The sequence below is a fragment of the Pleuronectes platessa genome, chromosome 18 (assembly GCF_947347685.1).
Source record: "Pleuronectes platessa chromosome 18, fPlePla1.1, whole genome shotgun sequence".
NCBI classification, from domain to species: domain Eukaryota; kingdom Metazoa; phylum Chordata; class Actinopteri; order Pleuronectiformes; family Pleuronectidae; genus Pleuronectes; species Pleuronectes platessa.
Genome location: NC_070643.1, coordinates 5,986,652 through 5,999,166, shown reverse-complemented (window position 1 = coordinate 5,999,166; position 12,515 = coordinate 5,986,652). Strand labels below are relative to the sequence as shown.

The 12,515-nt window shown below is 44.3% G+C and overlaps 1 protein-coding gene across 1 annotated transcript in view; it reads right to left on the bottom strand.

The window, feature by feature from the left end:
- LOC128462138 (CMP-N-acetylneuraminate-beta-galactosamide-alpha-2,3-sialyltransferase 1-like) overlaps positions 1-1,695 on the bottom strand; it is a 29,438-nt gene extending 27,743 nt beyond the window's left edge. Inside the window, 1 exon segment of the mRNA XM_053447437.1 lies at positions 1,570-1,695. Within this exon segment, the coding sequence (XP_053303412.1) occupies positions 1,570-1,695 (126 nt within the window).
- Positions 1,696-12,515: the final 10,820 nt, after the last annotated feature.

The window sequence follows — 12,515 nt, the reverse complement described above, 5'->3', positions numbered from 1 at the left end:
GTTTACGAGCCCTGGCACGCGTAACGGCGCATGCAGGGGAAATGGAGGGTGAGTCACATGTAACCACGGTGGGATTTTCAACAACTTCGGCGGAGGGGAACACTTTTACTCCTGCAATATCATTCCCGAGAATTAAAGGCCGATATATGCTACTTCAAGTCCGTTACAGAAGGACGGATCAGACGGACTCTTTTTCATTTATGGTTCTCCGAAGGCTGTGGGTGCTGAAAACAATTCACCGCCAGAACAGTAGGTGGCGCAATGGAAGACGAGCTTAGAGAATCTTCTACATAACATATGTAGAAGAAGTCCAAGATTGATTATTTTCCTCCTCCCGGCTTTCCTCACGTACAGTGTACGATGGCAACTAACAGACAAAGGCTGTTAATGGAGCTGGAGCTGCTTGACATGGCAGAGGACTTGCTTGTAACATATTTTATGAGACGAGAAAAACAACGGAAGAGGAGACGGAGGGAATGAAACGCGGAAATTATGTTGTTAGCGGACCAATCATAGCCAAGGGCTATCCCTAGGCTCTCCGAAATGCCGACGGATAGTTAGAAAAGTCAGAGGTGCAAGAAGAGCTCTCCAAGGTGATCGGAGAGGGCGTTCCACGGCCATGAAGCCGTTCCCATGTGTCCGTGTCTGTCAAAACGGAGTAGCATATATCGGCCTTTAGCCTTTATTTGCAACTGGGATCGCAACCCAACTCGCACAAGGCTAGACACATTGGGAGAGGACAGCAGCATAGTATGAAGAGGCACACGTAAAACACTCATTTGAACCCCCCATATCAGTATATCTGAGACGCAGTACGTTTGCTTTGAAAAAGGTAACACACCAGCACGAATGAGAGAATGTTTTGCTCCAGTATCTCGTAATATTTTAACGGGCACAGAGCTAGCTCCACCCTAGGGTATAAACACATAACCCTGTGAGAATGAAATCAGCATCAATTTCGTCCTCCTGTCCTATCTAAGCTACCATATGAGCTACTCCAGGTACTGTTTGAATCAGCCCGATAGCGGAGGGACTGTGTGACCTCTGAATCTGTTCCTTCTTTTTCAACAGCGGACAATCAGCGATAAAATTTCCACTTTCATGGCAGTAGAAACAAGTCCCCATCACGGGACACAGATGAGGAAAACACATTCTTATGGGTCAGAACGAATTCATCGGCCAACACTGCTGCTTGTGATAAGGTCACCACCTTTTGTTCATTTAACTACTACACAATATTTTATATTTTATATTTTATATTTTTCAGGCAAATATCTCTTAAACTCCTCAAGGAACTAATTCATATTTACGAAAAACGGTAGATTTTACCACCTCATAATCCAGGCTCTGGTCTAGAGTAAGACAATTACAGACCTCCTGCGCTTTACCTATTAATTTATATTGGAACAATATTGGCCAAACATCCTTAGGCCATCTTAAAGCAGATGCAAAACTCTCAAATGCAAAAAAGAAGGAAGTTGCCACCTCTATTTCCCTAAAGGGAGGAACAAGGGCCACTAGTCTGCTGACATCAAAGCTATCCTGATGGTAGAGGGTAGGTGATGTTACCCGAATGGGGGTGGCAGAAGCAAATGGGGGTTCCCGCTCCAAATCTAGAGCTCGCACTCGTAGGTGCATTGCCTCACGCTCCACCTCCTTAATACGGAGTACCAAGTGGAGCTCCTCGGCTGTCATGCCAGCCTTAATCATGGGACCCATTTGGGGTGGGGACCGTGGCATTGCCTTGGCATCCGAATCTTCCCCAGTATCCACATGACATTCCGGAAACACCCCCTTTCTCCCCTAGTTTTTTAACCCAAATTTATCCAACTTTTTTACAGAGGGATCTGTGGCAAAATCATCTAATTGAAACTCCATCATATCAACATGAACAACAAACTGGCAACACGTTTGTGGAACATTTATCTATACGAACACATATTATCTGCCACCAATTACTGAATGAAACGAAAAATGCCCATAAAAGAAGAAACGGACGAGCCCCCAATTCATGTTAAGACCCCGCCTAGGAGAAAATACAGTCGCAACATGATACATGAGTTCCCCCTCCTTTTCCAGCTTCCAAGAACCAGCAACAAACAATTTACAGCCCGTTTGTGTTTAAAAAGGAGAGACCGCAGGAGAACAGCTCCTCTTATCCTTAAAGCTCGGGCTGGAACCAATCTGCTCCTTGGAAACACACCTACACACTAAGTCACTCGAAGAGCCAGACATCGTTCTATATCCAAAATGAGACGTCTGTCTCATTAATCATTAACAAAGCAGAAGGTGTAGGATTGAAATGGAATGGGGTAGTCGCTTCGCAGGTTTGTCACCGCAAAATTGGTGTTCCCATGATAACTGGTGATTTGGATCTCTTTGTTTTTGATAAGGCCATTTTGCATGCAAACAAATGCGTTTTATGCACTTTCACTTAGAGCTGGTGTGACAGGCAATAGTAATCCTCCCAGTCCGGACTATACCTGTGGTTAAAGGGGCCTAGACTAGACTATACCCCGGGTATTTTATGGCCTAGGCCAATTCATACCCCTCAGGCCAGATTATACCCCCATGACATCAGTAGTGTTGAGTGATATACATAAGAAATACTTAATAATAATAATAATAATAATAATGATAATAACATTTTATTTGGGGTTCAGCTTTCTCAGGTAAGTTAAGTGAGAAAGCTAACTGACTTAAATCTTAAAACTCTAAAACATAGATTTTTATTACATCAACCAGAAAAACAGAAAAATATTAGACCTTCACAAAGATCAAAGATTACTACTGTTGGGCCAGAGCCCAGCGGGGGGCCGCCAGACACTGGAGCCGAGAGGAACAAAGGGTTGTTAAACTTTGGGCGGGAAAACATCCTCCTGCAGGCTCAAGAATCTCCCCCTGGTGGTGGAAAAATGTCCTGGGGTTTTCCCAGAAGCCCCTGCTCAGTTCCAAGCCCCGCCCACTCAGATCCATTTCTGACACTCAATTGGCTTAAAGCCAGCATCATCCTATGACCAACTCCTCAAGGAGGAGGACCTCTCAGGTAGAACAAAACCACTGAGACCCCAAACATCGCTGCCATTTTACCCTGCTCTGAAGACAACACCAGGCCCCCTTCGGGGCCTCTCAGCTGATTCAGTTGCTAACGGGGGCAACCTTAACTTTTAGTTTATCAACCAGAGTTATTTTATTTCATTTCTTTTATTTCTTTATTCAGTCGACGTTTTTATTTTCAAAAGGACTTTTGTTATTTTAACTTGAAGAGGCCGCGCACAGGAACTCGCTCGCCGGTCGAGCATCACAGTAAGAGGCTTTATTGTCTGGGCAGATGTTAATCTAATACGTAGCGTATTGTTTTAATACTTGAATGTATTTGTTTTGTATGAGACCGCCGAGTCTCTAATGTTTAGCGGCGACTCGCCACTTCCGGTTTCCGGTTACGGCCTTGTGCCACAGTTTTTAAGCGCCGTGAGCAGCGTCTCCAGCTCATTGTGACCGTTTGAACAACTTTAAAGAGACTTTACCGTTCAAACCTCAGCACACAACGCCACTTGGGTGCTGAGTGGTAAAGTAAATGTAACTTGTCTCTGACGGTGCTTTTAAGAGCTTTGCTCTCTCCTTGTATGTATGCTCTCTCTCTCTCTCTCCTTCTAAACCGACCTATACACACATCCGATCTGTATTTAGAATACAGTTCATGTAACATAGTTAAATCTATATTCAGAGAGGCTGGACACATCTGGAAGCCATGCGGCCGAACGCCAAAGCAGAGACAAAGAATTCTCTTTGTCTGAAAATCCCTTGGTGTAATTCATGTGACGACCACCAGTGTGAGCTCCGGCCACATGGTGTCATTAACATAGACTCCATTTTGAATAACGCAAGTTAAACCACCATTTTGAGTCTATTATTGCCACGCCTCCTCTCTCCCTCTCCTCCCATTCTGGCTCTAAATTCATAACGGCTCCGCCATCTTGTTTTGTAGTCAATCCGCCATTTTGAGAGTTTTTAGGCCTTGATTCCACGAATCATGATCGGCCGCCATCTTAGATGTGACGTCACCAAGTGACTGCGTCATCGCCACGCCCCCTTCTTTTTCTCTCTCTCTCTCGCTCTCTCACACACCCACACCCACACACACAGACACACCCACACAGACACACATTGATAGACACAGACAGATACACACACAGATACACATAGATGAATACATGTGTTTTTCTAAATTGTGATAAGCGGCTGCTGTTGTTATCTTTGAAATATGGGAGTTTGTTAAAATGATGAATCATTAAATAACACTAACTTTATTTCACATGCATACACATAGACATACACACACACACAGAGAGACACTTTGACACAGACACACACACATACACATAGACAGACATACATAGGTAGACCGCCGGTTTTACAGGTATTTTCTGAATTGTGATAAGTGCTGCTGCTGTTGTTATCTTTGAAATATGGGAGTTTGTTAAAATGATGAATCATTGAATAACATTAACTTTATTTCCCCCTTTTAATAAATGCTTTTGTAATTAAAGTATCTGTAGTCTGTGATTATTTGTGCATATGTATGTGATTGCAGCTGGATTATGATTGCCTGTGCTCGAACTTAGTAGCCTTCACTGTTAATTAAATAATTATTAATATTAAATATTGAGATTATTGATTTGACATTTATCATTATGAGACTGATATTTATAGATTGTATCGTTGGTCCCTGTAACCAGGGTGGTGCCCCGCAACAATAAGCAATGATTACAGATTTGTATTATTCTTAATTGATAATTTTATTGTTTTCATTAATTATTTTAACTATTATTAATGGATAACCGTATCATTTCTAATTAAATGTGTTACATTTCTTAATTAATAGCTTTATCATTTTTGATTATTTTTAAGAAATAATTGTTATTTTGATAATCATATTTCATGATTATTAATAATTAGCCAACGTCAATTCTACTACTACTATTGCACAACACTACGTCCCGAAAGTTCAAATTCTAAGGATAGCAAGTCCTTGCAACAATATAAATGTTCAAAGTTAAACACTGATAACAACATCAAAACATCCACAAAGATGAAAGATTACTACAACACTTCTCAGTAGTGTTACTAGGGTTGCAAAATTCCGGGAATATTCAAAGCTGGAAACTTTCCATGGGAATTAACGGGAATATACGGGAATTAACGGGATTAAATTGGAAATGTTGTGGGTAATTTATACTAACTCTATTTACCTTGTCATATACAGACATAGGTTAATTTGGCCTGTTACACCGGATCCGTCCAGGAAAAGAATGTAAATCAGCCTCAGTATTAATGTGTTTTGTCAAAGAAGTTCCCCTCTCAGGAGGGATAGTCTGTCCCATTAATCACAAACACTGGGGAAGGTGATAGGAGCCTCAAATGAAATAAACAATTCCATTAGTACTTTCGTCAACATAAATATGTCTATTTCTGAAGCGGAAGGTTCTTTTTGTTTCGACGTTCTGATCATGGAGGTTTTGGATCAGTTTTACACCAGAGGGATAAATGTTCCTTTTTATGTAGATGTGAAATTATGAGCCACAAAAGAAGATCACAGGATGTTTACTGAGGACCGACTACATAAACAAAACAGCGTATTCTGCGGAAGATTCCTCCAAGGCTCTCACAGATGTGGCACACAACTAGGAGACACGCTTCACACACCCTGTGTCCTAATACAAGCAGCTCTATTCAACGGCAGAGATGGGATTGACAGCATCGCTTGTTTACTCATACTTAAAAGAACCTGTTCAGTGGCATAGGACAGCAGGGGGGATGTAGTCTGATGTCTGTGAAGCTGGTGGAGGTCTATTCATGTTTTGCAGAAGTTGAAGTGTTTTGGGGTGAGGAGTAATCCACACAGAGACACTTAAATATTAGCACAGACACAGTGTGATCCTTTCTGCAGAAAGCTTCTACAAATAATTTACAAAGACAACTTGTCTCAGAACCTTGTTAGTTGACCAACATTTCAACCACAGTAGTTCAGGAGCATATAATCTACATTTGAAAATTTTCTATCTGACTTATAGTCTCTGATGGTTTATACTTTTCCTTGCTATAAAAATATTCAACAGTGACGATCCCTGTATGTTTCACAACTATGGACCCAGAACAGTCTCAAAAGGATTAAATGCACACAGAAATGAATACATGCGCAAAAAAGATCCACAAATACATTTTCAATGCACACACAAATATGTTTCATTCCATATATAAGTAAAAAAAATTCACATGTAAAATATAAGATTCATAAACATATTTCCGATGCACACACAAATAGAAAAAAAATTCACAAATATATGCATGTAAAAGTAATTGCAATCTTCATCAAATACATATTTGGAGCTTGTTACATTCATATAGAAACTGTTGGACCTGCATTTACAAAGTGCTTTTAATTTGTAAACCTCGCTGCATTTGTGTGTGAGACTTTTGAGACTTTTGAGACTCCCCTGACGCGACTCTGTTTCACGAATGCATTTTTTCTAAGAGGGGATCGTCTGTAGCCAATCAGATGTCTCACTCCTTTACAGCCAATCACGTGAGTGCCATTACACGACGTCATTAAAACGCCCGCAGGCAGCCTGGAGGTTTTTAGCCCGCCAGCCAATAGACATAGAATTAGTAGACGCTGATCCCCGGCTCCTCACACACAGTGAACGATGACAACAGAAAAGGGCTGTTGATGACGCAACAGTTTTGCTGAAATAAAGTGACACCCAGCGGGTCAAAGTGCTTATGTTATCGTGTCTTAACGCAGCGGTTCCCCGGTATCGTTTCCAAACTGCGTTGCTAATTCAACAGCTGCAACAGCTTGAAGCTACACGGAGGCAGCTAGCTTCCCCCCCAGCTCCCACACACAATCAGCACGGACAGCCGATACTAACTACTACCAAGTGTTTGCTTCTAACCTGACGGTGTTTGAGAAACAGTGTCATGAGAGCCGTGGGATTAAGTCAGCGGGTTTTGGCGCTGTTCCCACGGCAGTTAGCATGGTGGCTAGCCCGCTATCCCCGTTATCAAAGTTCATTATAACCGTATGTGACCGTACACACATGAAGTGCTCTAACCAGCCACAGTCAGCCGGACAACGCCGCTGATTAGTGTGACAAGTGTGTTGAGCCAGCGGCGTTGTCCGGCTGATTGTGTGTGGAAGCTGGGGGGGAAGCTAGCTGCCTCCGTGTAGCTTCAAGCTGTTGCAGCTGTTGAATTAGCAACGCAGTTTGGAAACAATACCGGGGAACCGCTGCGCTAAGACACGATAACATAAGCACTTTGACCCGCTGGGTGTCACTTTATTTCAGCAAAACTGTCGCGTCATCAACAGCCCTTTTCTGTTGTCATCGTTCACTGTGTGTGAGGAGCCGGGGATCAGCGTCTACTAATTCTATGTCTATTGGCTGGCGGGCTAAAAACCTCCAGGCTGCCTGCGCGCGTTTTAATGATGTCGTGTAATGGCACTCACGTGATTGGCTGTAAAGGAGTGAGACATCTGATTGGCTACAGACGATCCCCTCTTAGAAAAAACGCATTCGTGAAACAGAGACACGTCAGGGGAGTCTCAAAAGTCTCAAAAGTCTCACACACAAATGCAGCGAGGTTTACAAATTAAAAGCACTTTGTAAATGCAGGTCCAACAGTTTATATATGAATGTAACAAGCTCCAAATATGTATTTGATGAAGATTGCAAATACTTTTACATGCATATATTTGTGAATTTTTTTTCTATTTGTGTGTGCATCGGAAATATGTTTATGAATCTTATATTTTACATGTGAATTTTTTTTACTTATATATGGAATGAAACATATTTGTGTGTGCATTGAAAATGTATTTGTGGATCTTTTTTGCGCATGTATTCATTTCTGTGTGCATTTAATCCTTTTGAGACTGTTCTGGCTCCATACACAACAGCAGTCTTCCAGTTGCACAGCTTTTAATGTGAAACAGATGTGTTGAGTTTGCAATATTGATAAAAGAAGTAACAACAGCAACAGAATCACTAAATTAAGTTAATAAAAGATATAACAGGGGAAATTAAACATTCAAATCTTCCAAGCTCTAATAAATCTTATCATATAAAGTTGGCTATCCAAGAATTTATAGTTGTCAGTTTTAGTAGAGTGAAGTGACTCACCTCCTGTAAAATATTTTAGCTGTCTTGGGCCAAAACAGCTGCAGTACTTGCTGTTCCGATCTGGGAATTTAACCAGCCTCATCATCTCTTCCTCTTTATGAATGTGTGATGCAGGAGGTGTGCCATTAACAGGAGGGAGGGATGGAGGAGGGAGTGTAGAGGCTTGTCAGGGTGGAGACATTTCTATCAGTGTTGTTACAAATTAAGCCGATGAGAATCATGCAGTTTAAGATATCTTCATCACGCGACATTCCAAGAGGATGAGGCACTGCCCCGTCTAGATGCAGCGGCCTCCATCTAGTTTTGACCAATCCAAGAAGAACCCCAGTCACGCCCAATATATCAATATATAATCTATGTGCACACTCTGTTTAAGCGTCTCTTTTCCTGTGCAGTCTCCTGCGTAGAACTAGAGACCCATGCATGTTCAATTGCTGGACACCGCGTTTTCCTGACCTGTGACCTCTGAATAAACTTGCTTAATTTCAACTTGAGAACGACGACTCCTCTCCTTTGATTTTCCACACGCAACAAAAGTCTGTGGGATTAAGACAGACTGCATTAAGTAAATTGAACCTCCTCAGAAAGAACAGCCAGCTCTGCCCTGTCTAATCTATTGCCACATTGTTATCGGACCACTGCAGGTTGTTGATAATGGGACCCCCCGCCACATCGTAGGGACTGTGCTGCCATGTGGACAGTTGGATGGACTCAGAGAATTCCGGCTGTGTCAGAAATCCACCAGCAGCTAGTTTGATTCAGTCCCAGCAGGGGAGAAGTGCTAGGAGCAGTAAGTGGTGGGATCTGTCTGTGTCAGTCAGTGAAAAAAAAAACTGACATAGTCGAGGGCTAATGAACAGTGCACTCACAATCAATATGACATCTGTTGACCTTTATGGTCTTGTAAGAATCACAGCAACGATGCTGTTATATAGTCGTAGTATAGACATTAAATGTCATTAAAACACAGGTTGTAATCTGACTAATTTATCAAATGTAACCTTTTCTGCACTGTCATTTTTCTTGGCTGAATTTAAACTCTACGAATCAAAATCAACAAGCCCCTGGACTCTGAAATCAATTTCACCAAAGCTTAATCTAAGTAAATACTCATGTCCCATTTGCTGGAGCTGAGAGCAACACTCTACCTGGGGCTGATGAGCTGCCAATCTTATGTTCTTTTTCCAGTTTCCTGGTTGACAGTCCATTTTCACAGTTTCAATGCAAAAGGTCTGGTAATAATAATTAAAGTGGCAAGATCGCGTTGTAAAAACTACTTACATATTTAAAAGCTGTGTTAAAAATCTAACTTCAATCTAAGTGCAAAAGGGCTTTAATCAGTGCTTTTGATTTCTTATAATTAGCCTGTTCTGAACCTTCCTGTTTGGAATAGACTGTGTTGATGTTCTGGAGGTACTTCTGAAAAATGTCTTGTCACTAGTGAGTCCTCCTCAAACAGTTCTACAATATACTGTCACATTTTATTGTTTGGGTGTTGGTCGTTGTGGGCAGAGCTTTTTAAAGAGTCTGTGATGCAGAGTGATAGACAAAGCTAGAAAACGTTGTTTTCAACCTTCCTGGTTTATCCGCAATGATGATTTTATAGTCAATGTTCATCACATTAAATATTTGACACAAAGGCCGAAGCTCATGAATTTTCTAAATTAAAGCGCGATATAAGGCATTGCAATAACAAAACAAATGTTGTGCTTTTACATTGATGAGCAATTGCTAATGAGGATGTGAAACTATAAATGTTGCTGCCATTAATGACATCAGCAGCTACGACAGATTATCAAAAGGATTTGGCAGAACAGATTAACCGCTGCAAACTTTCAGTTGCCAACTGCTGTAATTTATCTGAGGACGTAAAGAAGACATGTTCAACTCACCACTGGCTACAGAGCGCTGATTGCATGTTTATTCCAATTTTATATTAATGTCGATCATATCAGGTTTGCAAGATATGCGTTCTATATACCGACAGCCGTTTGTGGAATCAGTCCTTAGACATAAAATGCATGTACCGTATGCATAAGTGTTGTATTATCATTTACTAGACTGAACACAGCACATACAGGTAGTGGTCATTGTTTTAAGCAGGAATAGATGTTTTCCAAAAAGTTACTCTTTCATTTTTTTCGTAAGCTACCAAATTTGAATGTGGATGGTACATTTATGAATATGTTTTTTTCTTGTTTTATCAATTCTGTTTTTACTTTCTTACATTCGCTGGTATAGGACACTAACCCTCAAAATTAAGAAGCGACTGGAGGGTATTGTAAACATGTGCACGATTCATCGCCTGTACAAGGTCAAGATTTAAAAGAATGCCTGAAACAATTCTAGACGATTCTTGCCCACCCTGCTGCTACAGGCTTTTACTGTAAATAACTCACAGTGATGTACAAATATATTTATTCTTATTATATGGTTTGACCATATGTGGCTACTGCTGGCTGTACAACTAATCGCCCCACAGGGATCATAAAGATACCTCAAGAGATTTATTGAGAGCTGTGTGTTACGGTTTGAGGGAGGAGATGGACCCAGGATGCAGAGGTTATAACAAAAAGGGGATTTAATATACAAAAACGTCTTTAACAAGACAAAAACAAAACAAGAACACTAACAAAAGTAACACTGGCGACAAGGCGCACTAAGAACAAGGAACGAGGAAGCAGGAGAAGCTGGTCGAAACCGCAGGAACAAACAAACCATTTCTCACGACGTGGGGAGAAAACAACGAGTACAACCCGACACCAGACAAAGGGAAACAGAGGCTTAAATACCAAGCAGGAAGGCCGGGGCAATTACACCAGGTGAAACACATGAGGATTGAGAAGACAATTAACGACAGGAAGTGAGAAGCTGAAACAAGACAGTGACAGCGGGGCTACAAAATAAAACAGGAAATAGAAAACCATAAACATAAATGACTGAGCGTCACAGTACCCCCCCCTCAAGGACCGGATCCCAGACGGTCCATAACGAGCACCGAATCGGGAGGGAGGAGGGGGGAACCGGAGGAGGGACTCCGGGACGTGCCCAGGTTCTCGGACCGACGGCTCCGTGGCCGCTTCGGAACCTGGCATAATGTCTCAGGTGGACGGCCCCGAGGCCGGACAGGAACGCAACACGGGGGCTCCTCAGGAGGACGGCCCGGAGGCCGGTCAGGGACAAAGTACATAGTCTCAACCCGACGGCTCCGTGGCCGCTTCGGGGCTGAGCGCAGAGGCTCGGGAGGACGGCGCCGTGGCCGCACAAGAGCAGAGTTCTGAGGCTCTTGGGGGCGGTGCCGTGGCCGCTCAAGGACAGAGTTCAAGGGCTCCGCTGGACGACCTGGAGGCCGGTCAGGAGCCAAACACGGGAGCTCCTCAGGAGGGCGGCGCCTTGGCCGCTCCGGGACAGAGTTCAAGGGCTCCGCTGGACGACCTGGAGGCCGGTCAGGAGCCAAACACGGGAGCTCCTCAGGAGGGCGGCGCCTTGGCCGCTCCGGGACAGAGTTCTGAGGCTCAGGAGGGCGGTCCAGAGCCCAGCACGGGGGCTCCACGGGCAGGTGGACCGAAGACCAGTCAGGGGTAGAGGGCAAGAGCTCCGACCTCAACCCTGGACGTGGGGCAAGAACTGGAGCTGGCACCGGGAGGATCTCCGACGCCGAAACACAGGGGACGTCTGCCGAGAGCCTCCGGCGCGGAGCAGGCACCGGTGCTGTGTGCGGAGCCGGCACAGCGAGGATCTCCGACGCCGAAACACAGAGGACGTCAGCCGAGAGCCTCCGGCGCGGAGCAGGCACGGGAGCAGGGTGCGGAGCTGGCACCGCGAGGATCTCCGACGCCGAAACACAGAGGACGTCAGCCGAGAGCCTCCGGCGCGGAGCAGGCACGGGAGCAGGGACCGGAGCTGGGTGCAGAGCTGGCACCGCGAGGATCTCCGACGCCGAAACACAGAGGACGTCAGCCGAGAGCCTCCGGCGCGGAGCAGGCACGGGAGCAGGGACCGAAGCTGGGTGCAGAGCTGGCACCGCGAGGATCTCCGACGCCGAAACACAGAGGACGTCAGCCGAGAGCCTCCTGCGCGGAGCAGGCACGGGAGCCGATGCTGGAGCAGACGCCGCTGTGAGGACCACTGACGTCAGAGAACGAGAGACATCAGCTGGAAGCCTCCGGCGTGGAGCTGGGACCAGAGCAGGTGCTGGAGTAGACGCCGCTGTGAGGACCACTGACGTCGGAGAACGAGAGACATCAGCTGGAAGCCTCTGGCGCGGAGCAGCGACTGGAGCAGGTGCTGAAACGGACGCCGCTGTGAGGACCACTGACGTCGAAGAATGAG